The following is a 27,119-nucleotide window of genomic DNA, read 5'->3' on the forward strand; positions in this document are numbered from 1 at the left end:
ACATTCCACTCCATAGACCAATGGTGGGTGAAGTGTTACTTACAGAAGTGCCAGAGAGTCTCACCTCAGCATGGATAACAACTTCCAGGAGCTGCATAGATGGACTCTCTCCCCTGGAGTTAAGCTTTCACAATCTATATACTTCATCACCTTAGAGAGCATGTGCAGTTGGGGTCGAACTACAGATATCTGGATCAGAGGTGGAGCAAGGAGGCAGTGACAGCAGACCAGAGCTCAAGGGTGCCTTGCAAGTGGTTAAGCTGCTCTGAGGACAATGGTAAAGGCTGCCATGTTCAGAGAAGAGCTTTTTACAACATGGTGTTAAGAAAAATCAGAAATCCCCCATGTCTCATAACAGCTCACACTATGATCTCATCTTGCGCGCGCCCGACTCGACCAGCAAGGACGACACATGTGGCTTCCCACAATCTCAGTCTCTGTCTTCAGAACCACACACAGAAAGAAGTTGGCCAACAGTGATGGGTCACCTCTGGGTGATTTGGCTTCTCTTCTTTTATGACTAGTGTTTCTTTAACAGACACACTGAAGAAAAACTTCCAGGTACTTGCTGGCTCTGTCCTTGTTCAACAAATCACCTTCAAAGACTCTTGCATCAATTATATCTCACTATGTGCAGTTTTTCCAGGGAAATTAAGAGGTGCTCAAAATTGATAAGCAGCTGATTAAAACTACTTAATATAGTACAGGGCAGAAAGGGGCATTTGTGTGTGAAGGGGAGGGAAGAAAATGGGAGGGGAATGGATGGAGCTCAACCAAGGCTAAGGGACAACCTAGAAGAATTGCTTTTGTTCAGCCTGAGAAAACATTTCCATTTGGTTCTTCAATTTAGTGCTGTACCTAAGTCCCGTGACAGCAACTGAGCCTACTTACATATTCAAGTCCCATGCAGGCAGTAGGAAATTCCAAAGACAGGGGCAGAATCAGTCGGATGTACTGTACTCGGGTGTGCTTTTAATGAATGTGCAAAGGTTGTATGGATCAATTGTTCATTTGATTAATTCTTCTGGCAGGAGTGAATTAAATGTCCTGATGCTACACACAAGTAAGGGCTGAAAGCTTTCTAAAATGTGACTTCCTATGTGGAGACTAATTTTATTTCTCTTCCTCCTCCTCCTCCTCCTCCTCCTCTTCCACCACCACCACCTCCTCCTCCTCCTCCTCCTCCACCACCACCTTCTCCTCCTCCTCCTCCTCCTCCTCCTCCTCCTCCTCCTCCACCACCACCTCCTCCTCCTCCTCCTCCTCCTCCTCCTCCACCACCACCACCACCACCACCACCTCCTCCTCCTCCAACTCCACCACTACCTCCTTCTCCTCCTCCTCCTCCTCTGTGTCCTCCTCCTCCATATTTTCCTTTTTAACTGGGTAAAATATTTCTTGAGATAATAATGAAAGTTAATGAGAAAGGGGAGATCATGTAAATATTCAACCACATAGACTGTCAGAAAGTCATCTAATGTGCAAAATGAGGTCAAGGTTTATACCAAATTCACCAATATTTTCAGCAAATCCTCCTTTCAAGTTGTTATTTGCAATATTCCACAGAAGAGAGAATAAATGAATAAACCCCTGTTTTAGAAACAATTCATTGCCAAATTACTCTTCCCCACTCTCCCAAAGACATTTGGCATGAGGGTACCAGCATCATCTAAACCCAAAGTACTGATTATCTTCTTCAGCTTTCAGGCAAGCACCAAGAGCCATGGATATAGGAGTCTCATACTTCCTATGACTCGAAATGATGTGTCTGATGGGTCAGCAGAAAGGAAGGAAAGTATAACTCTGAATGCTATGGAAAAGCAGCATCCATACCCCAGACCTTGGAACCTATTTCCCTGTATGGCCTCGGGGAGTCCTTCCTGAGTGCCTGTTATGGATAAGCACAGTGTTAAGTTCTGAGAGCAGAGCAGGGCAAACCAAAGTCAAGGCTATCACAGGACATGCCATCTAGAGTAGGAGACAGACATTTATCAAACTGCTCAAACATGTAATGGCTTCATTATACTGTTTCAAGTGATATAATTTCCCTAACTATTAGATCATATTCCATGGCAAGCCAGAAAACTCACAGTAAAAAGAAATGTGCTGCCAGATTTCTTTCTAATGATGGATGTCTTACTGAGAGTCACAATTGTAAAAGAGGTTTGGGAGAATTTAGTTTTACTGTACCTTGAATCAGGAAAACTTCCTTCATCTCACAGTGGAGGAGCCCCAGAGTAACCCAGTCCAAGTAAAACCCCGTCAACTTCTTCTTGATGCTGCCTGTTCTTATGATGGTCAACTTCCACTTTTAGCCTTCATTCATTCATTCATTCAGTCAGTCAGTCAGTCAGTCAGTAAATGCTGCTAGGTGCTGGTGATTTTACACCCAAGGCAGATGCAAGTCCTTGATCTCACAGAGAAAGCAAGCAGGCAAATGGATCATTTCAGAAGGCAGGGGAAGTTAGGAGAAAGATGGCAAGAGGTTTGATTAGGACTGCCTGGTTTATGTGCACATCAGATGGAAGAGGCTGCTTCTTAGAAATGGTGGTCAGGGAAGGATTAGGGACCATGGTGGAACAGACAGACTGGAGGAAGAAACTCCAGGCATGAAATTCCAAGTTAGAATGAACCTCTGGTGATGAGTAGAAAGGAGGTTTTGAACACAGTACAGGGAAAGAGGAGTAGGGGAATTGGCAGGGATTACCATGTTCTGCAAAAACTTTAGGCTTTAGTTGAAGTGCAGCAGGGAGCTACTGAAATCAGGGATGCAGCCTCATGATGATCACACAGAAAAGGAGTCAGGGGAATGAAAAGGAAATGACTTGAATGGGAGTCTGGGTATAAGAGACTTTTCAAACTGGGCTTGAAAATGAATGAAGGATGTGAAAACCTGGAGGCAAACAAGGCAAAAGGGTTTCATTTATAGAGGATGCTGGGTATCTATACTTTCCCAGCTCTATAAATAGTGGTTAGTTTAAGTCACTTGAAAATGTTCCTCAGATATCTGGAAACATGTGTGAGGATTTGACTATAAGACAGATGATACTACTTAAAACAGTAGCTAGGGAGCTGGTGGGATGGCTCAATTGGTAAAATACTGTGGTGGTTTGAATATCCTTGGCCCAATGGGAAGTGGCACTATTAGGAGGTGTGGCCTTATTAGAGGAAGCATGTTACTGCAGAAGTAGGGCTTTGAGGTTATATATAGACTCAAGCTTACTCAGTGTAAAATGCAATAGTCTCCTCCTGGCTGCATTTGGAGCAAGATGTAAAACTCCCAGCTCATCCAGCATCATTCATGCCTGCAGGCTGCCATGCTTCCTGGCATGAAGATAATGGACTGAATCTCTAAAACTGTAAGCCAGCTCCAAATAAATGTTTTCCTTTATAAGAGTTGCCTTAGTCATTGTGTCTCTTCACAACAATAAAACCATAAGACAACTACTTATCTTGCATGCATGAGGACTTGAGTTCAATCCTCAGAATATACCTGAAAAAACCCAAGTATAGTAATATGCACTTGTAACTCTAGCTCTGGGGAGGGAGGAGAAGGTGGATTTCTGGAGCTGCTCAGGCAGATTAGCTGACTGGCAAGTTCCCAGACCAGTGAGAGACCCTGTCCAAACCTAACCAAACCAAACCAAACCAAACCAAACCAAACCAAACCAAACCAAACCAACCCAACCCAACCCAACCCAAAAATCCTCAAATCCAAGACAATAGAAAAAGGTAGAAAATGGCAAAGGATAATATTTAAGGATGTCTTCTATGTGAGCCTACACACACACACACACACACGAAGAGAAAATTAAGGAAAATAAAACCATGGTACACTTCTTTTTAGCTCACAGTCTATGACAATCTCTTGTTACCTTTGTTACTCGGGTGAGCTACTCTTTCCAGAGAAAATCTCATTACATCTCCCCATGCCCTCTTCTCTTCATCCCCACTTCACTGCTGGATAAAATTTTGCCAGGTATTATTTTCATCATTACGTATTGGATAAAGAACACATCTTTTACATTCCTAATCTGACTGTGGTGGTGACTGGCTGCCTTTCCCAAACTCAGGAGTCTGTATTTTCCCAAAGTTCTCTCATTTCTATGACTTTGCTTTGCAAGATTCCAGTCATGATTACATATAGTTTTTTCACTTGGTGTGTGTGTGTGTGGGGGGGGGTGTCTACTTTGACAACCTACAAATGTGCTGTGTGTGGTGGTACGGGCCTGAGGAAGGATTATCACACATTTACAGCCAACCTGAACTATATAGTACATTTCAGGGAGATAGTGTCTTTAAAAATCCAGACAAACAAAGCAGATGCTAGAGTCCCTTTTACCAGAAAGAGTGATACAGACAGAGATTTTGCATGATGGCCACCCTGACAGTCTCCCCTGGGTCCAGCATGCCTTGAAGGTTTTTATTGTTGTTCAACCCTTTCTAGGCATTGCTTTCTTCCTGCTTTGACAGGATCCTCTGTGCTCAGAGGGTACACTCTGTGTCCCATCCCTGGAAATTCACAGCAAATGGCATTGAGTCTTAGTTGAGTCTGAGGTCTAGTACTTTTTCCCTCCTTGTACAATTTAATTTTTATCTGCATGTGTTTAACTTCTCCTGCTAGGATTGGTATTTAAGGACAGGGAATATTTTAGTCATCTGGAAATACCAGTGTGCAGCTCAGTGTGTGGCCTGAGTTCATTCGTGGATGGATCAGGGTAAAGGGTAGAGACTATGTCCTCTTGAAACACTGAAAACACCTTAATAGCTGCACATCTGTCCCTTATAGTATTTTGTAAGGTGATGAATAATGTGTCAGTTGAGAATGCATACGTATGTATTTTCAAACATAAGAAGTGGAGTCTAACTCAGGGTCTCATGTCTGCAGGGTGAGCACTTTCCCACCTCAGATATTTCCCAGCCTCCTCTCGTTAGAATTACTGTCTTATCCTCAGGAGTTGGGTGACTCATGTTAGGTATGCTTGACATTTGGGAAGACCAAATTCAAGGTTGCTTTTGGCATGGGTAAGCAGCTGAGATGTATTGGATCGGGTGTTTTGATGTGCTTCGCAGCCTCAGTGATTCTTCAAGAAAGTCACGGCTCAAAGATCTGCTCTGAAGCTTGTCCTAAGAAGACTGCTTTGCGTTCGTTTTAGTTTTGTTTTACTACTACTATGTGGAGGCAAGATTCCTCCACTCCCACCCCCGAAGCTATGTGAACAGACAGAAAATTATGGTGACCTTGATTCTGGATGACTGCTGGTTACCCTGACCAGAAATAGAGAGACCAATGAGTAGCTGACACCAGCACAAACCTATCAGTCAGAGGCGTGATCACTAGGCGAGGTGTATTTCCCAAGTACTCATAGGAATATAGAAACTGGGCGTCACAGATGTTAGCAAAGCAGTGCTTGGCCTCATCATCCCAACGATGTCGTAGCTGTGACAGCCAGAGGAAAGCCTGGGCATTGTCAACCTAAGAGAGGAATGACAGATCAGGTGGGTGAATTATAGTGCTTTACCGATAGGTAGCCCTGTGCTCATAGGAATGGAGGCCTTTGGGCAGCTTGGATTTTGTCTGATACTTGAGAGTGCAGGATGCTCTGACCCATAGCATAGAAAAGCATAGGCAGTTCTGATTACTGATGCTTCTCTGCTTATATGGGGGTTACATCCTGATAATAAACTCATGACAGATTGAAATGTTTTAAGTAGAAAATGAATTTGATCTATTTTTCCTATTAAACATCATAACTACCTTACACAGTGAAAGTATTTTCATTACTCTTTAGTTGGATAAATCCACTTTACATAATGTCCATTACATGATTGTTTTGAATAGCTCATGTTATTAATTATACCCTTTAATAAAAGTATAGTTACTAATAAGTGCATATTGCTTTTCTACCTCCATAAAGTCAAAACACCATAAGCTGAGCCACCATAAATCAAGTACCACCCCTATACTGTTGTGCTGGAAGGTTTGAAAGGTGGCAGGAACTACCATGCTCCTCACACAGCTGATGTGCACACCCAGGGGTTATATATATATTGGAGCTGGCCAGATGGAGCTTCTGCTTACAAGAGAAACATACCTTGTGATACAATGCCTACCTTTTGAGCAATCATCTTGGCTACCACATCCCGGGCATGCACATCGATGGTGCATATGGTCATGATCTTTTGCCTGTCCCCCTTGGAGAGCGGCCCAATTAGCATGGTGATAAGGGTTTTGAGTTGGGCCACTTGCTTCTTATAGTAGTCCTTCATGGCACTCTCATAGCCTTCCTCCAGCCTGGCAAATGCAATGCCCACCTCTGTCGTCCACCAGATCTGAGTGCAGGTCAGAGCCACCTGTGGTACCAAGAGCTGCTTAGTAAAGCCGTTACCAGGGCTGTTTCCAAGCAACCCACTCACAACGCAGCAAGAGTTCAGGATGTGACTGTGTGGGTGACAGGCCCCTTCCCTCCCTCTTTCCTGATCATTGACTAAGGCAACCATATGCTCCAAGTCCTCAGAGATGTGAACTAATTACAACGCAAATGGGAAGGGCACAGTCTGCTCTTGAAAGCTGGATCACAGTTGAGAACAGCCAAAGGCTTGCTCTGGCTGATGGCTCGGTTTCTAGGAATAGCTACAGGCATAACCTCTCATTTCCCAAAGATGGTACCTCTGCCACATGTGGGAGTACAGCCCACTGACTGAGCATCTTAGTGACGCTCAGCCTTTGATCTTTTCATGACCCAAGTACTCTAATTCAGACCTATATATTTGCTGGTGCTTAATATTTTCACCACATCTTTAATTTCTCAAAATATGCAACCTGAAAATGAGTACTTTTGAAGGTCAGGTGAGTACAACATACAATGTGGTCACTATGCTTGTATTTGTCAGAGATTAAAAATTAACACGGAAAGTGGGCTTTGAATCAACATTTCTTCTGTTGACTGCGAACTTCTACATGGAAAAAAAATACATCCTTTGGAGTATTTATAGTGGAGGATTTAGATGCATTGCTCATCAGTAGTTCCACTGGACTTTGGAGACATCGTTCTAGATAATCTACATTTACTAGCAGGAGGCATGTTTTTTTTTTTTTTTCCTCAAAGTCCTAATTCAGGAAACTATTAGGAACCCTCATGGGAGTTATTCCCTTCATGAAACAGGCATAGTTGTTGTAACTGTTCCATCCATTAGGTGACTTGTGTTTTCTTATGAGATTGCATCATCTGCAATGGTGCTTTGTCAGAAGACCCAATGGAACACATTTCTCTGTACAGCCCTATTTCTCCATGCTCTTTGTACACATCCCACTTCCATGTGGCCTGATCCATTGTTCTCTGCTGAAACAGCCTCATTAATTCATCCATGGATAGACAGACTTCATCCTTGCTTTGTTTGATCTTATAGAAGTAACTGGTAATTTGTTCCTCTGCCACCAACATCTCATTTTTAATTCCATGATGACTGTGACATGGACTTGTCTTTTAAAAAGATTCCTTGCTCCTTTTCTGTATTGGCCCCTCCTGGATTCTTAGGCACTTGGTGATGTTCAGAGATTGATGCTATACCCTCTCCTCCTTCCACCAAATACCCACCATCACTTTAATCTAATTCTATGGTTTCAATTATTTCTACTAGTCCATAACACCCAACTAAATCAATACCAGTACTACCCTATTACTATGATGCAAGAAGAGATGAATACTTAAGCCAGAGTCATTTAAAACTTTCATTTGTTTTTTTAAATGAGACCTTCTGGAGAAACATGGGCAGAATTCAGTAAAAATTTGGGATCAAGACAGTCTCTGTAATGTGGTTCATAAGAACTGGCTTCCAGTTTCCCAGGTGTACTCCATCAGTTGCCTCCTGCTCTCTCCCCTCCAGCTTCAGTCATACCCAGATCTTCTCTATTCCTCTCTGCTTTTTGCTTGTCTTAAATATATCCTCAGGAAGATAGTCTCAGACCTCACTAGCCAGTTGTAGGTGCCCAGAGAGTCCTGAGCCTACCCTGTGATCCCACTAGCCATATTTACAAGTGCCTAGGATCTGCAGAAGCTTGTGAGCACCAGCAGGGCAAGTTGCATCATCTTGTCTCCTGTTGGGCCTCCCCTCATAGTCAGCAAAATCTGGCATATAAGGGTATTCAGACTTTAATTGCTCATACCTTCTTCTTATAAGCAATTATACAGATACATAACCCAAAATTTCCAAAGCAATGATTGAATTCAATCATGGCTGTCAATGTGTCTGCTTGATCTTCTGGTCCTCACAATAGTCTAGGATTCAAGCTTTTCCTATTGTGAAGCACAGGGTGGATAGTTTGAGGTCCTTCACCCTCAGAAGGCTCTCAGAGGTTGTTGGAAGAGAAAGACAGATGAGTACAGAAGCCCAGGAAGGTCCACTTGGTAAAATACCTGAGCCGGGTAATCAAACAGCCACTGATCCCTGGGCTTTTCCTCATAGGCAGTGACCCCCTCTGTCATCTCATGCCTCACAGTGGCTTTCATGTGACGAAGAACACGGTTCAGCCATATTTCAACCTGGAAGAAGAGCTCTGGGTTAGATTTCAAAAGCCTGAGAAGGGTTGCTTGATACTATCTGTTTTCTTTCAGCCAACCTGAAAGAGTGAAGACAACGGAGCTCCAGCATTGTATACAAATCAGATGCCAGAAGGCAAGGGCAGACATTTTTCTATTATAATCGTGGATGTAATGGCTGGGAGCTAGGCTAATGTGCTAATGTGGAACACAGAAGAAAATGGCAATAGGTGGAAGGGGTGGTGGAATGCTAATTAGAGCTATACAAAGAACCCCAACTAAACCTGGATTGAAGCAGGTTTAGTTGATTCTCATGAACCTGTCTATACAGCATAAAGGGGTTAGCTGGGTTTGCATGTCTCAGTTCTTAGTCTATCAAGCGTGCCTATTCTGAATTAGAACTCAAGGTATCCAGCCACTTCCATCTAGCCGAGAACATTGGATTATTTTCTGATGGGAGAATTTCTCTCTGTAGAAACGTCAGAAAGATCTTCTTGTTCAGGCCTTACTCTTCATGGGAAGTGAGCCCCATTCCCTCAGGGACAATGCTTGGCAGTATCACTATAAATAATGAGCAGGGGAAGGAGTTTACTTCAGTGCTGCTGAGGGACAGGATGGGGTATAAGGAAGAAATTGTCCTATGATTCATGTGCCTGCAGTTAGATGTGAGAGGCCTGGAGGTGAAGTGGGACTTTCTTAGAGAAAGGGTGTATAGTGGGCTCTCCGAGGAAAAGAACTATGGGAGGAAGTAATTCTGGGTTCTATTTGCATGGAAGACACATCTCAGAGAAGGACATTTCTTCTTGAAGAATGCATCTGAGTTCCAGATTCCCCCACAAGGTGCTTTAGGGTTGCCATATTAACATGCTCTATACTGTCAATTATCAGAAAATACCCTCATAGCTGACTGCAGTGACTGTATGCATTTTATTTCACTGAGCACTGGTCTCTCCTGAGTGAAGGAACAGAAATGTTAACATATGTTTTTCTCAGAGAGAGGAAGGCATCAGAGGTAGCTCCAGTGTGAACCCCAGTCAAGGAAAGCTGCTCTCCCAGGTCACAAGCTCTGACTTGATGTTCACTGAACTTGGTCTGAATAGGAAGGGGTGGGCAAGGTATGAGGAGGGGAAAGGGCTGCCACTCACCTGCCCACTGCAGTCACAGGCCTCACTGAAGGCCACATATTCCTCCTCTTTGCTGTACATGCCAAGGCTCGTCTTGGTTGGGTTCTGACTGGCATCTAACTGGAACTGCATCTTAGCCATGTTGTCAAAGAGCTTGGAGAGGTGCCGTTGAACCTGAGAAAGGAAGATATGGCAAAGCGTTTGAGGATGCACAGGAAGCTGATTGTGGTTGTCTGGGTCCTGCCAGGGGACAACTCTAGCATAACATAGAAGGGTGAATGGCAAGAGTATGGAAGGAAGGTTACAGCAATTATGCAGGTATGAAGATAGGGACCAAGTGAGCTAGACAGACATGACCAAAAGAATATAAACCTGGTGGGAACCTTGCTACCATTGTGACTCCATCATGGGAGCCAGTGCCCTCTCCTGAGACCAGAGAAGAGCAAACAGGAGTGAAAGTGAGTGAAAACACAGACCTGTTTTAGGTTTTTAACCTAAAGAGAAATAACTATTATTTGGTTTTGCTCTCATTTAAATGAAAGAAACACAGGCACTGTAAAGCACATGATAAAAGATGGGCTGGTAAGAAACAAAGGGAACAAGTTCAAAATCAATTCACAGCAGTCTTAACAACACTCAAGGTTCAACTGACACAAACATTAAATAAAGAAGTTCTGAAGAATGCCAAGGAAGTAGACCAAGAGCTAAGTCTACACTCAAAAAGAAGAGGGTTTTTGTAGTGAAAAGCAGCAGACCTCACTTTACAGATGTTTGGCGAACCCAAAGGGATGGGAGCAGATCAGTATAATAGAAATGCTTTAACACTTAGTGGAAGAAAACTGTCAAGACAACAGAAGCCATGGTTTCCAGGCAGGGTTAAATCTCATCAAGTGTCACAGTAAAATAACAAAATAAAGCAAACACAGAAACAAAACCATATTTTATATATTAATATAAATTTTGATTTCTATAGACATCCAGATCAAAAACAAATTACTGCCACTATGACTTCTAAGTCAATTCATTAAGTTGCTCACCCAGAAGAGGGATCAGGGAATATCTTTATTGTGCTTCTTTTACTAGGGTATGGGAGGAGTGGATTATTTACTAGAACTAAATAAGAAGTGAATACTTAAGAATGAGTACCAAAGTGTGGACACTTTGCCCCTTCTTAGAATTGGGAACAAAACACCCATGGAAGGAGTTACAGAGACAAAGTTTGGAGCTGAGACGAAAGGATAGACCACCTAGAGACTGCTATATCCGGGGATCCATCCCGTAATCAGCTTCCAAACGCTAACACCATTGCACACACTAGGAAGATTTTGCTGAAAGGACCCAGATATGACTGTCTCTTGTGAGACTATGCCGGGGCCTGGCAAACACAGAAGTGGATGCTCACAGTCAGCTATTGGATGGATCACAGGGCCCCCAATGGAGGAGCTAGAGAAAGTATCCAAGGAGCTGAAGGGATCTGTAATCCTATAGGTGGAACAACAATATGAACTAACCAGTACCCCCAGAGCTCTTGTCTCTAGCTGCATATGTATCAGAAGATGGCCTAGTCGGCCATCAGTGGAAAGAGAGGCCCATTGGTCATGCAAACTTTATCTGCCTCAGTACAGGGGAATGCCAGGGCCAAGAAGTAGGAGTGGGTGGGTAGGGGAGTGGGTGGGGGAGCGTGTGGGGGACTTTTGGGATAGCATTGGAAATGTAAATGAAATAAATACCCTCCCAAAAATGTGTAGGTATCCCACATTCATAAATAGGAAAGTGTAAACAAGATCATGATAACTGAATAAATACATAGACTCAATTAAAAAAAAAAGAATGAGTACCATGGGTGCTAAAGCTATAGAAAAGATGAGGATGGTCTGACCCCTTCTACTCATGGATTTAGTACAACTGCAATCAGAATGCTGGTATGACATATAGTTCAACTCCCCTGTTCCTGGGCCACTGGGGAACATCAATCTACAGGCTTAAAACAGAAGGATTATGGATGCAAGGATGTGGCCCTTTAGGACAAACTTCTTACTAACAAGTAGACTGAAGACGGGTTGGATCTGCTTTTGGCTTTGTTGGAGAAACTCTCATGTGTGGTTGGTAGCAATGCCAAGGGGACAGTTCCTGTGAAGTGAAGCACTATGGTGCTAACAAGGCTGCTATGTATTTTCTTTCAGCCATCACTCTCTAGAAATATCCCTAGGTCTAGCAGAGGGGTCTCTAAAGCACAAGATTACCAATGCCACTTCATTTGAGATAGGAAAATAATAGTCATGTAATGGTATGACTATGATATACCAGCATAGAGTAGCATTTGAACGTTGAAATAGGGAGAGAGACAGAGAGAAATGGAGAGAGAAGAGAGACAGAGAGAGAACACTCATAATACTTCCTAAAACCTATAACTAAGTTTTTAAGAAAGGAACAAAATATAAAACCAATACCACATACAGGGATTCTCCATAGGCAGGAGCAGAAGCATCACAAGTTGAAGGTTGGCTTGGACCACAGAGTGACACTCTGCCCTTCCCTCATAAAGACAAAGTGAAAACAGGATTATGCAGCATGCTACCTTTTGTGTGAGGAAGGAGGGGTGATGGGAACTTATCTGAGTAAATCTGAGCATGACCCTTCCAGTTTTGCAAAGATGAACACAAGAAAGCTAAGTCAGGACCCAGTGAAACCAGTGATGGGGAGAATGTAGGGGAGATAGGGATGGTGGGGGACAACAGAGAAGAAGATGCTTCTCAGAGATACGTATCTTTTGAGATGGCTTGGCTCTTGGAATCAAATCAGTGTTCTGTATACTAAATGCATAAAAATAGTGTAGATGATATTTAAAAACCCAAAATCAGAAAAAAAAGGAGAAACAAATAGACCTCTTTGTTCTTCAAATGTATGACAATGTCACCCAGAAGGGAGGAAAGAAATTTAGCCAAGTAATTTCTCAATCAAGTGTTTTGGTTACACATCTTCAGTCTGAGGCAAAATTAAAGATCTATGAACTCATCTGTGCATAGAGGCAGCACCCCCACCATTTAGCAGGAGATGTAGACCGCATAGCCAATGGCACTACCTCTAAAAGTGTGGGTTCACTGAGGAAAACCTGCAAAAGACAAAGCCTACAGCCCCATATGGATCCAGGAAATCAGAAGTTCTGGGGAGAGGCTGAGAGGATGTGCTTGTATCAGACCTTCCACGGGGTTCTGCTACTTCCTCAAGTTGGAGGTCCACTGTCTATTGATGCAAACACCAAGAGAACTTCATCTAATTATTCTAACACCTTAAAACCATGTAATTCAGCAAAGCCTTGCAAAGCAATAACAGGCTATCTGGCCAACAAATGACTAGAATTAAAGGAGAGAGCCCCAAACCTGGGATTTCTCACAGGCTTTTTTGACTAAACCACCCTAAGGCTCAATCAATAAAATCGTTCAACTTATAAGCCTCTTGGAAGTTATAAGCATCATTTTTCTTATTTGTAACTGATACACATGCATATAATAATTGTACAGATTTATGGGGTCTGGTGTGACACTTCAACACATCTATATAACAAATATGATCAGGTCAGGATGGTTGGTATGGCTGTCACTGGTTTGTTCTTATATTGGAATTACTGAACTTCTATTAGCTTTTTTGAAATATGTAAACTGTTGTATGCTATAGGTATCTTGCTATGCTATAAAATTTTGGAAGTTATTCAGTCACGATACACCCAGTGCCTATCACTTACTAGCCATCCCCCCATCCCTCTGGTGACTGCCATTGTTTCTGCTTCAGTGAGATCAACTTCAGCCTCCACGTGTGACATTTGTCTTCCTGTGACTGACTTATCTCATTTCTCATCACCTCCTCTAGCTCCATGCATGCCATCCTGCTTGTGACAGAAGGTCATTCTTCATTATATAGCTGTCACCACTGACCACAATTGACTAGATGTCTTTTCAGAGCCAGATCAAAGGCATTCCTGATGGAGGCTTAACTTCATGCTCCTTTGCAACTCAACTTCTGTTTCAGCTGCTGGGGAAAGGGGTGGACTGTGGAGTGTGTGTGTGTGTGTGTGTGTGTGTGTGTGTGTGTGTGTGTTTATAGAAAGCTGAAGGGAGCAGAGTTATCCAAGGTAACATGGAAGAGGATGCCCCTGTTGGGAGTATCCCAGCCCTTTGGATGATCTTGAAGCTGCTACCCAGATTACCTGTTGTGGAGCTGTGCCATTGGAAAGGATGTCCAGCAGGTCAGAGGAGGACAGGAAGTAAAAGCGAGGGAAGCTGAGCCTCTTGGTGTCTAGATACTCTGCTAGGGCTTTCTCACACAGGCATAATCTGAGGGCACAGAAGACAGGTTCTCACAGTTTAGTATGCTTGTCCCCAGGCTGCACACACATTACCTAAATACAAATAAGGTCAGCCACCAGTGTCTAGGATTCCTCATCTGAAAGTCCAACTACCTACAGGCTGAAATATTTGGGAAATCTTCTCACATTGTTTAGAACACATTCAGTTTTGGTCATTAATCCCTACGCAATACAATATAACCATTACAAAGCATTTATATTGAGTTAGGTATTGTAAATAAGTCAGAGGGAGGTACAACCCATGGGAGGCTTACACGGGTTATATAAAATTATGTTTTTGCATAAGGAACTTGACCAGACGTTGAAATATCTTCAGGCTATCTTGGGAGCATTTTTGAGTGGAAACTGAAGGACAACTATATTCGTAATATGTAAGATATATGCAAACATAAGAAATAAGAATATCTAGGGATATTTGCAAACGGGCACATCTGTTAACACATATATCAAACCCCCTAGTGACATCATACCCTATATTACCCAAAACTGTAGGCAAAGCAAGGGTCAAGCATGCTCTAATTAGCAGGCAGTTAATAAAGGTCAGAGACGGAAAAGGAAAGTTTGCTTCTTCCCCACAGCAGGGGCCGTGAGCGAACCCACCTGCTTTGTATATCCTCCAGCTTTTCATAGAGACCTGACTTATTTGTGGCTTCCACCACATTTGGGGTTTTCTGAGCATCATACGCCAGCTCTCTGAAGTCAGAGTCAATGCCTTCAAATCTCTTAGAGTCCTAAGAATAAAACATACAGAAAATAGGTCTCAGTTTGGCCCTTATGGTCATCTGGAGGCAGAAATCAGTCCAATCCCACGAAGAGACTCGGGTGAGGAAGAGCGGCATTTGGACACGTTCATCTTGGAACCCTTTCTTTCATTTATTCAGGTGATCTGCCAACCTGTACTAGAAGTTGAAGTATTTTTAAAGAAAGTTTTAAATGATTTAATTCATTTCAACAGTACAGGTGATGTTAGGAAGGAGGAAGAAAGGGATATACAATAGGAACAATATAAAATACCAATATTTAAGGGTGTCTTAAAGAGCCGTAGGAATCATATTTTAACTATCTATTCCTAAATACCTATAATACATATAAGTCTGTATATAATATACATATGAAGTTTAAATGAAATTTCCCCATATGGGCTGACAGTGCTCTATGCAGGAGTCATAGACTATCTGACAAGTTCTCAATACCAGGCATGAGAAGCTCTCTTTTGCATTGGTCAGGATTATCCAAGAGACTCCTTAAATATTACAGCCATTGCTGATGCCCCAGACTTCCCCCTTCCCCTGTCAGAGGTAGAAAGTAAGTCCCTATTGCTAGAGACACCATGGAACAGAGCACTTAAATAACCTGCAAGCCTCCTTCCTGAGGACTAGCCTTCATGATACCAGAAGGTGCCACTCAAGTTCCCAAAAAGAAACCAACATTCCTATCAAGCTATTACACCCATGAGCTACAACCGCAACCAGCAAGGCACCACAATCCTGAGGGTACAGAAGTGGCGCTTATACCTTGGCAGTAACCAACAGCTCCCTAATTGGACTTAAGACTCACTCAACAAGAAGGAAGTCATGCTTGGTACTAGAAGCCTAGCCAAAATACTCAGGGCTAGTACTGTCATGAATCACAGGGGAGAACCAATACAGAAGTGGATGCTCACCTTGCTACTAAAACAATACAGTCCATCACTACATTCTAAATACTTATCCTTATACTGCTGATAAGTGTAGTTCTCACCCTTAATCAAGGAAACTTCTCTCTGCAACAAATGCAGACCATTATGAAAAACCACAACGGGCCCAACCAGATACATCTTCATCACAATGTCTGTGTCTGAAGCTCTGAGATTATTGTGACAGAGGAGGGTGAAAAAAGCCAGAGAACAGGGAGTTTGCTCTGAGCTTTCAAAATAAAAATTAAGATGGAACAATAATACATTGATCATGTTAGCATAATACTACATTTTAATATAAAATGTATATATAAAAAAGCTACCCAAACTGCTACAATGAAAACACAAATAGCATCCTTTTGCTTTCCTCTCAACCTCCAAATTGCTGTGCTGCCTGACTGAACAGAACTTGTCCGTGTTCCCTCGTGGGCTTCTGCCTCTGATTGACTTTGCTCTGACAGGCCATGGAACAACACAGGAGCTCATGTGTGCCCATGGAAGAACGGAGGTCAAAATGTCAAATAGCACGCAGGATCACTGAGGTAGTGTGGACCTTGTAGTCTCCTAACAAAGTCTCAGGGACTCGCCACTCTTTTTCTAACTGTCCAGTAAATTATTCCTAAGTCAGGTGGGCAGCAGATTAAACATATATGTTTATATGTGATATATATGTATATAAAGCCATATATATGTATATGTCATATGTCATTTTGGCCTAAATGTGGCACCTGGTAAAAAACATATGGCATTATTGCAAACAGCAATCATATTGCAAACAGCAATCATAATTGGATATGTCATGTGTATTGTTTTAATAGAATTTCTCAAAATAGGTACTATTGCTTGTCCCAACTTACATATGAGAAATCAAGGCATAAAGACATTCAGTAAGTTGCACAATGTGGGAGAGTTAGGGCTGAAGCCTCGACTTGTAAGCCACAGCCATTGCCCAAGAAGATCAAAAGACAAGGGACATGGGTAAAGTACATTATATGCCCCTGTAGATGAAGTGTTTTGCTTTGACTGAGAATGAAATGGTATCAAGGTGACAGAAGTATATGCAAAAATACCTGGCATAAATGTTCCAATGAAAAGAGCCAATCTGAACACTGTAATTACTCCCGAAGCAATTATGTAAAAACTGTGTGTATACATGCAGAAAAGTTGGAAAATAGACATAATGGATGAAAATAGTTACTAGTTAGGGAGTAATGCAACTGAATTCATTTCTGTTATGTTTTTAATAGGAGGGAAATGCAGGCGTTTACATGTTGTGTGCACAAACAGGTGGCACTATCCAGGGACCTAGTTCTTTAATGTTTTTCATAAGGGATTCTCAAAAACCCTCTTAAAATCTCTCACAGAGTCTGCGCCCGTGTCCTTGCCCTTTCTAATTAAGCCTATTCTTCTTCAGTTGCTGGTGTTTAGGATAAATAAAGTCTGGGACTGGCTTCATCACAGGCACCCTACAGAACTGTTCCCTGTTAGTTTCCATTGTGAATGTCAACCTTTAAGCCACCTTATTGCACTAGCATGTGTCACTAGATGTGACGGAGAACTACAGTGTTGGGTGGCATGTGCTTTAAGTTCTTAATAAGGCCTGGACAACTGGTGACATTTTAGAATCAAACTAATTTGTCAGCCAAGAACTGGCTGTGCTGAATGGGTACAGAAGTCTAGGGCCAAAAACGAAGGAATTAGAATCCTCTGAGATAGAGGTGGTTAATGACGCATTCATTAGGGCTAATGAGAAGGGGGGCAGACACGGGGAAGGTAATGATGACCACACCAATTTTAGGGAAATCTGGTGTTAGTCTTTAGCAGAGAGCTGATATCTGGCACCGTAGTGCCAATTAAAGGTTTGCAGCCTGGTTCATTGCCTGGGGAGGATTAGCTTGAACTTGCTTGGCAACAAGACTCAGTTTCTTTGAGTGTTTGTCCTATGAGACCTATACATTGGCCCATAAAGAGAAATTACCAAGCCACAGCAGCAGATATCTTCTACCTTTTTAGAGAGAGAGAGAGAGAGAGAGAGAGAGAGAGAGAGAGAGAGAGAAAACTTAATCATTCCCTTCTTTCTTCTCAAAGGCAACTGTTGCAAACATATTACCTTTTGTTTTGTTTTGTTTTGTTCTGTTTTGTTTTGTTTTGTTTTGTTTTTCATTCCTGGGCCAGGAGTTACCATGAGGTACAGAGAAAGGAAACCCAACACTTATGGGGAAGTGATGGTCTTCCCTTGACCTGGACCAGAGACTAGGTAGGATAGGATTCCCTGAGTGTATTACCTGGGGTAGCTGAGCCCGGATATCTTCTGAGCCAATGAATATGCTCTCTAGGTGAGACCAGGTGCGCTGCACCTCAAACCAGATAGAGATGACCGAGTCAGCCGTGGACAGCTTCTTCTGCCAGCTCGACACTTCTTCCAGGAAGAAAGCAACATATTTGGACATCATCAGGTTCTGAAGTTGCACTTGATTGTCCTCTAGGACCTCAATGAGATCCTCATCTGACTGCAGCAAGGGTACGCGGGTTCTTGCGTGGGACTCGTACTGGAATTCCATGCTGGCCCAGGTAGTCTGCAATTCCTTTAAGGTCTTCTCCATACTCATCTCTTTGACAGCTCTGTCCACAATGCCTCGGACCTCATCCTCGAAGTGGTGGAGCTGAAGCTGCAGGAGATGAGCTAAGGTGGTATCCTGATTCATGGTGAAATTCACCCCGGTGGCCTGCATCAGCTGCCTCCAGTGCCGATCCCGGATGGCAGGATTCTGCAGCTCCGCCACAGCCCTCAGGGACGTCAGGGTGTTCAACACTGTGCTTTCCAGGCCCGTGAATGCATCCCAGGACCTGAACTCCTTATCTAGGTTGCGGATGTGCCGGGCGAACTGCTTGCACTCTGAGTCCATGGCTTCCACACTGATATTCCTCCAGCTGGTGGCCTCCCAGGCACGGATGCTGGAGGTCACCATTCCAATGGTGTCCCAGAGCTCCTTTAACTGGCAGGCCTCCTTCCTGCACTGCCTCAGCTGCTTGTAGTCAGGAACATTGACTTCAAACAAATCAGCCGACTTAGAGATGGTTGCCATGGTGGATTCCATGTGCTGGATCTCCACGTGCCAGGCATCCAGCATTTGGTGTGGATTGATACTATCAAACCTAGAAAACACAACACATTCTCTTGGTAAGCACAGCACACAGGGCTAACTTCTAGAATCACTAAGGTGGCATCAGCTGAAATGTTTAGTATCCATGGCAGAGGAAAGGCTCCTAACATGGATTCTCATCCTGGGCTGAATCGAGTGGGGTGACCACTAGAGGAAGAGCGTTTCAAGAACATCAGAGAAGATGCAGGGAGGAGTGGCACATGTCTCTAATCCTTGCATTTCGAAGACTGAGCCAGGAAGGTCTTGAGCTTGGGGTTCATGTGGGCTTTACAGTGAAAACCCATCTTAAAAGCCAAACAAAATAATCATAAAAGAACAATGTCCTGCTTAGACCTTTTACCAAATCCAAGAAGATAAAAATAGACCTGTCAATGTATACTTCTCAAACGTAACCTCAGGACCCTCATCCAGGCCCACATCAGACTGTTCTGCCTTTGTATCCTACAGGGTCAGTGCTCTCAGCCTTGCCTGAGTGTTAGGACTTTCTGGAAGCTGCAAGCTTCCCCAACACAAACACCTCGCCAGATCTCTTATATCAGTGTCCTAGCTAGGGTTACTATTGTTCTAATGAAACACCATGACCAAAAGCAAGTTGAGGAGGAATGAGTTTCTTTAGATTATACTTCCAAATCACAGTCCATCACTGAAGGAAGCCAGGGCAAGAAATGAAGTAGGACTGGAACCTGGAGGCAGGAGCTGATACAGAGGCCATGTAAAGGTGCTACTTATTGGCTTAGTTCTGATTTACTCAGCCTGTTTTCTTATAGAACCCAGGAGCAACAACCCAGGGGTAAAATCACTCACAATGGGCTGGTCCCTCCCCCATCTAATTAATTAAATGCTCTACAGGCTTGCCTACAGCCCATCTTACAGGGATTTTTTTCTCTACTGAGATTCCCTCTTCTCTGATGATAATAACTTGTGTTAAATAGACTGAACCGTTGTCAATTTGAAACACAATTTGAAAGGGTTGTTAAGCCACAACCCTTTCTTTGCTGTTTATCCCCAAGATCACACACACACACACACACACACACACACACACACACACAAAATCACAATATAAAACATTTTACAAAATTAAAAAGTCCCACATTGTTACAAATTCAAATTTTAAAAGTTACCTCTTAGAGATTCCCCAGCCTGCAACAGCTCCAGATTTCTATTCATTCTCCTGGCCCTCTGGGCCTCTTTCCTCTCTCCCAACACCTGATCCTGACCCCCACCCATGCCCTCCCTTACCCTCCCTCTTCCAGTTCCCTCCCTCCCTCTGTCTCTTATGACTATTTTGTTTCTTCTTCTAAATCTGATTCAAGCATCTTCACTTGGGCCTTCCTTCTTGTTTAATTTCTTTGGGTCTGTGGGGTTTATCGTAGGTATTCTGTACTTTGTGGCTAATATTCACTTATCAGTAAGTACATACTATGCATGTCCTTTTGGGTCCGGGTTACCTCATTCAAGATGATATTTTCCAGTTTCATCCATTTGCCTGCAGATTTTTATGATGTTCTTGTTTTTAATAGCTGAATAGTATTCCATTGGACTTCTCAAGGAACTCCCAGAGACCTGGGATTGGGGAGGCTACTAGAAGTTAATGCAGGTGACTTAAGCCAAGATGCCAAACAGTGAAGACATGGACCCTGAAGAGGCCATTTCTTGTAGCCAAGCAGGGCCTCCAGTGGAGGGATAAGAACACCAACTCACCCACAAAAACTTTCATCCCAAATTTGTCTTGTCTAAAAGAAATGCAGGGATGGGAGATGGAGCAGTGACTGAAGGAATGGCCAAACAATAACTGGCCCAACTTGAGGCCTATGCCATGGGTAAGCACTAATCCCTAACATTATTAAGGATACAGACAGGAGCCGAGCATAACTGTCCTCTGAGAGGTCCTACCCAGCAGTGGACTAAAACAGATACAGATACCCACAGCCAAATATTGGACAGAGGTTGTGAACTCTTTTTTTTTTTCCGAGACAGAGTTTCTCTGTGTAGCTCTGGCTCTCCTGAAATGCTCTCTGTAGACCAGGCTGGCCTACAGAACTCAGAAATCCGCCTGCCTCTGCCTCCCACATGCTGGGATTAAAGGTGTGCACCACCATTGCCTGGCAAGGTTGGGAGCTCATAAGAAAGAGTTGGAAGAAGGATTGAACGTCCTGAAGGGGATGAGAACCCCACAGGAAGAGCAACAGAGTCAACTAACCTAAACTCCTGGCTCTCAAAGACTGTGAGTCACCAACCAAAGAGCATACATAGGCTGGACCAAGGCTGCCAGCATATATGTAGCAGATGTGCAGCTCAGTCTCCATAGCTGCCTTGTCTGGCCTCAATGGGCGAGTATGAGCCTAATATGGCAAAGACTTGATGCTCTAGGGTGGGGAGATACCCATGGGGGATTGAGAATCCCCCTTCTCATAGAAGAAGGAAAGGGAGAGCAGAGTCTGGGATGTAAATAAATAAATAATTGCTTCTTTACAAGTATCTAGTTTTCTTTAAAATGCAAAGTCTCTAAAACTCCAAAACTATTTTTAAAGTTCAAGCTCTCTTAACCGTGGACTCCTGTAAGGCTGAAAATAAATTACTTTCTTACTTCAACAGATAATAACCACAACAAACTCTCAATCTAACCTTCATGCCTTCAACACCAGCATCATCTGGGTGAATTTTACATTACCAAGCTCAGCTGCCAGCACGAGCTATAACCTTGGCTGCCTCTGCAACACAACTTCCGTATGCTGACCTGGAGGAAACCCTGCCCAGAAGAGTTCACCTCAGCGAGGATAGTCTCTTGTCAATCGGATGTGACTCTTCAGCCCCAGAGGACCAGCGTCCATCGTTCCAGCAGAAGAAAAGTTTCACCTGAGTGGTTACTATTGCTATGATGAAACACTCTGACCAAAAGTGAGCTGTAGAGGAAAGGGTTTGTTTGACTTACGCTTCCACATCATCATCCACCACTGAAGTAAGCCAAACAAAAATTCAAGCAACGTTGGATTATCAAGAAGGTAGATATTGGGGGTCTATGACTTAATAGAGAATGAATACACTCTTCCACACTCTGGACAGGGCCTCAGAGGCTCCTCAGGGGAAACGATGAATGGATACAAGAGACTAGAGAACTGGCGATTTCCTTCTCTCTACTACATGAGTGTTTACTGACAGGATACGGAAGAGTGAAATCGGGAAGAGGATGACATGGGGACTCGCTTTCATGAACTGTTCCTTCCTTCAGTTATCTCTAGAAATATCTGCCAGAACAATGGCAAGACATTCTATTTAAAGCCATTGACCTGAACTGCTCACTCTTTACTCCTTACTACTATGCAGCACAGTAATAATCACACACACACACACACACACATACACACATACACACACACACACATACACACACACACACACACACACATACACACACACACACATACACACACACACACACACACACATACACACACACACCACACACACACACACACACATACACACACACACACACACATACACACACACACACACACACACACACATACACACACACACACACACACACATACACACACACACACACACACACATACACACACACACACACACACACACACACACACACCCCATTACATTAGTGCCAGCTTAGCCTGGACACATGTTCTGCCTGCTGCCCACCTGTTCCTTCTGAGTCAGTTTTGGCTGTGGGCCATGACCACCAGGACATGTGGCTGAACTCCATGTACAGGTCAGGGCAAGCCTTTAGCATAGAACTTTGGGGTGGTTTTCAGAGTGGAAACAGTGCACAAGGGGCACAAAGGATTCTTTTGCTTTCTTTTCCTTTCAGAGATGAACTGTTGGTGTGCGTCGACTCTACTTTCTCTGGAGTCTACAGTAACTTAGAATGTGAAATTGACTATTTGGCGTGAGAACAAGATTTATAAAATTCAGACAAATGAAAAACACCTACACCCCCAGTAATTTATTATGGTGCACAATAGAGGAAGAAGTTACTAGACAATATGTGAGTTAGGGGATATTTGCGGGGCACAGAAGATTGTAGTATTATATGCTATTTTCTTTCCTTATCACAGAAACAGCTAGAAACTGACAATCATTTCTTAACTGTGTTTTTGGCATAAATTTGTTTGTTGTTTAAATTTGTGGAAGACCTTTTCCTATATCTGATCATGCACAAGCATCACTTTTGAGCAAGCTTGGAGGGAATCTGAATATGAGAGCAGGTAGCAGTATCTAACATTTAGAGTAAATTAAGCATGGTAGCACATGCCTGTAATCTCACTACTCCTGAGGCTGAGGCAGGAAGATTGTGAGGTCTAACCTGTACTATATAGTGAGACTCTATTTCAAAAAATGTTCCTTTATAACAACTTGTCAAGGTATTCATGAACCTTACTCATGTGCTAACAGCAAAGCATCTTTCCATCCAGGGAAAGAAATGAGTGTAAGAACAATGAACTCAGAGGGAGGGAGGGCAGAGTGGGTCTTTGAAACTGAAATAAAGATGCAATATGAGAGAGAGAGAGAGAGAGAGAGAGAGAGAGAGAGAGAGAGAGAGAGAGAGAGGGAGAGGGAGAGAGAGAGAGAGTGCGCAGGAAGGATGTGTTCTGACTCTTAGGAAGCTAGCCACAACTGGTCAATGCTGACTGCAGCACAGCATCTGTATGCAGGATGAAGAAGGATGTGCACTGCCCAATACTCTACTGGCGCACAAAACTGGAGACGCCCACTCTGAACTGTGATCCCCAGTCCCACACACTCTGTGCTGGCCCATCTCAGGACCAATGTCTACCCATTTGTCCAGTCTAAAAGACGAAGCATCCCATATTCTTCCCCCCCGTTCCTGCTGATTCTCTCTCCTGTTTCTCAAATCCAGTTTTGGACACTGCTTCAGTTCAGGCCTTAGCACTTTGATTCATAGCTGTTATAATGTCTCAGTTGATACCTGGCCTTCAGTTTGTCCTGCTCCATGTGAAAGTAAGAGTTATATTACAGACAAATTTCTAGTATCTGATGCTTCAATGTATGTCTTTTACTCTACAGTGGCAAAAAGGCAGTACTAATTTATTAACACTGTCATTTGGAATGTGGATTTTATTTTCCTTTTGGGCTAGAAATAGGCTTGCAGTTCAATTCTCTGCCACGATGCTAGAAAGCAGGTACCAGAAAACCAGGTATGTGATCATGAGGGACACAACTGACCCTTTGTGTCCTACTGTGCTGTTAGCTGTGGTGTTTGGTAGGTCAGGTATGTCAAATATTGCCAGAAGAAAGTCCATTGTATATCTCAAAGGCTATGTTCTCAGACTAGGTCATCTGGACCTCTCTCTCTACCTTCATGTCCCTGCATCTCAGCTGTGCTCTCTCTGAGCCTTCTACTTTCAGTCATTGTGTCTTTTTGTCCATGACTACTTTCTCTAGAACATCATCGGCATCCATCTTGATTATTAACCCCAAATGGAATTTACTTGCCATTGAATCAATAGACACCCAGAATGTGTGGGCAGTTTCAGTTAAAAATGGTACCAAGAACATGTCTCATTTCTTGTTTTTGAAATTATCCCTAAGGCTACAATTTGTTGATCTCAGGGGATGTATATTTCTGAAAAATTCTAGTGCTCTTATAATTCTTAGGTAACTCCACGGTTGAAGGCAAGTCCCATCTACTCTATGGAAACCTAAATCATACAAGCAAGTCAGGCTAACTGGTAAGTCAGACAAGCTGAACCAATAATATATCTTTATGTTAGTATTTTGCTATGTCTCTGGTACTAATTTAATGACCAATATGGCTCTATTCTCTAGTATTAGAAATGACAACAGGTACTTTGCAAGCAGAATCCACGGCCTCTTTTTCCCTCATGCTCCTGTGTCAGGCCATTAGGACAACTTGTTCTTTCTTGTTGCTGTTGTACACAGCTTCTACTGGAGGGCATCCTCAGGTCAGCTTTGCCAGCTGTCCACAGAATCTGGAGGCCAGTTGAAATCTCATAGGATAGCCTTTCTAGGCTATGAAAATCCTTCTGTTGCCTTGGACTTGAAAAGGTAGGAAGAGTTCTTACTGTGGCACTGTTCTTTAAGGTCAAGAAACCTGTGCTCACAGTCAAAGACTGATCAAGGGACTGACAGAAGCAGGGGACACTGGTTTCAGTACAATTCGTCATAGGTTGAAAAGGCAGTAGAGGGTTGTTGAATTTGAATATGATGACAGTTTAGTCAATTATTGTGGAGAGTGGGAACTCATCTAGGAAATATGCTGAGCTGTCTTAGAAGAACTAAAGGAAGAAGGAACATTCAACTTGGGCATGAAGCGGGAATCTAAATTTTAGAAGCCCAACTTTGTACAGCACCTGTCAGATGGCAAGGGCCTAATGAGACACTCATTTTCTTCTTCTTCTTCTTTTTCTCAAAGACAAGAACATTAGAAGCTGAGCATAGCCCACTGCAGGGACAGAAACTTGTATTGTCAGAGAATGCAGCAGGCTCTGGGGATCTATAAAGAGTCAAGACATATAAGAACAAGCCCACACTTGGCTACACATTTTACACACTCTCACGTGCAAAAGTTAGAAACAAAACAAAACAACACAGGATGCCTGCTAAGCTTCCCTTTAGCAAGTGCCCCACAATTCTGGTAGAGAAATCCATCAAAATTTCAGCAGCATTTGGTTTCTCAGTCTATTGCGAGAGTTCTTTTGGAAGCATTCTTCTCCAAAGATTCATCTGCATGTGAAATTAACAGATGTGAATTTAGAAAGCCAGCTAGGAGTAACACCATCATGGTAGGCACCAAGAAGGAGTGCTAATAAGGAAAAGAAAAACACAGACAGAAAGAAAATAGAATAGCCCAGCTGCTGAACAATACATACATGCTACTTACACATGAGTGATGACTAACACCATTCTTAAGAACCCACAAAAGGACACCATAATTGGTTCCTGTCAAACAGTCACTGTGGGGAGATATTTCTGTAAGCATCTATGGATTCATTTGAAGGATTTTAAGTAGACAGTTGGCATAAAGGCTGTGTATGGCTGCCATTGACAGGATTGTGATGGACACTGACCTCTTTAAATCCCATCCCCATTTGTGTTGCCTCCCTGTATCTGAGTTCAATTTAGAACTTTCACTGTACATGCAAAGGAAGACCCAAAAGATATGTCTTGAACTGTGAAAGAATGGTCCCCTGATGTGTTCCACAAACACTCTTAGCAACACACATTTCTTTGGAATAAAGGTATGACCTCCTAAAATAACTGTTAAGGTGCAGAGTCATTTGAAATTCTAGGTCCCTAGAATTGCATATTTGCTTCAAAGAAAACTAGTTACTGCCCTTCAGGGTAGTGATTCTCAAACTTGGCTACACAGGAATCATTAGAGAAGCCTTACTTGATAGTGGTGTTCAGGTCTTACCCCTAAGGGTCTAGTTTAGTGGGTCTTCAGGACAGGCTGAGCACTGTGTGCTTTCAAAGCTCTGCATGGTGATTGTAGGTGCATCCTGCCATTGAGCGACAAGCTTTATATATTCATATCATGTGTCGTTTAGAATCCTAATTTTGTCTGCCTCTTAGTGACAGCATCCTGTGTTTTGCAGATCCAATGGTGGCTTTAGAAGGTGGCAGCTGCTTGATAAACATTAGATGGTTGAGTGTTGAGAGCAGACCCTCACTGAGACTGAGGTAAAGGGGTTCAGAGATAGACTAGGAGGGAAGCCTGTGGGTGTTCTTTACCCAGAAGGCTGGTTATAGGCATGATTGTATGTGATTGTAAGATATGATTCAAAGCAGCTGGATGAGAGGATGTCCAATCTTTTTCATCACGAAGAAATAAGCAGTGTTTGAGGTGAGGAATATCCTCAATATTCCAAATTGAACTTTATATAAAGTATAAATGGGCCAAAGCATTATACCGTGTCTCGGAAGGTATATAATCTTAAAAAAAAAAAGATGGGACTTTCAGTGTTAAAACTTAAACCGTAGCCCACCAGGACAGCTAGACAACAACACACCGGGCCTAGCAGTCAACACTTTCAGCAATCATCTTGTTAATTCCACTAACAGCCTATGAGGTGACTGCTATTATCATCTGGAGCACAAACAGCCTGATGTGATATAGATGCGGGTAGCAGACCTGAAGAGATTGCTCAGTCTTTCTGTGTGCTTCCTCCATATGGAGATTTCTAAGTCTAAAACCACAAAAACTCAGCCCTGAGAAACAGACCACAGAAACAGAAGGGGTGGAAG

The 27,119-nt window shown here is 43.0% G+C and overlaps 1 protein-coding gene across 11 annotated transcripts in view; it reads right to left on the bottom strand.

Moving 5' to 3' along the window:
* Positions 1-27,119, bottom strand: part of Dnah9 (dynein, axonemal, heavy chain 9) — a 337,258-nt gene that overhangs the window by 235,303 nt on the left and 74,836 nt on the right. For all 11 annotated transcript variants that reach the window (XR_003949434.1, XM_006533213.4, XM_017314522.2 and 8 more), the window contains 7 exons: positions 17,988-18,858; positions 14,628-14,758; positions 13,869-13,995; positions 9,686-9,838; positions 8,418-8,543; positions 6,115-6,354; positions 5,316-5,476 (listed from right to left, as the gene is read on the bottom strand). Coding sequence is in view for 10 of the 11 variants with exons in the window: in XM_006533213.4 (XP_006533276.1) it covers positions 5,316-5,476; positions 6,115-6,354; positions 8,418-8,543; positions 9,686-9,838; positions 13,869-13,995; positions 14,628-14,758; positions 17,988-18,858 (1,809 nt within the window). In the remaining variant the exon portion in view is untranslated. The remainder of the gene's footprint in view (positions 1-5,315; positions 5,477-6,114; positions 6,355-8,417; positions 8,544-9,685; positions 9,839-13,868; positions 13,996-14,627; positions 14,759-17,987; positions 18,859-27,119) is intronic.

Source organism: Mus musculus, chromosome 11, assembly GCF_000001635.26.
Source record: "Mus musculus strain C57BL/6J chromosome 11, GRCm38.p6 C57BL/6J".
Lineage (NCBI taxonomy): Eukaryota > Metazoa > Chordata > Mammalia > Rodentia > Muridae > Mus > Mus musculus.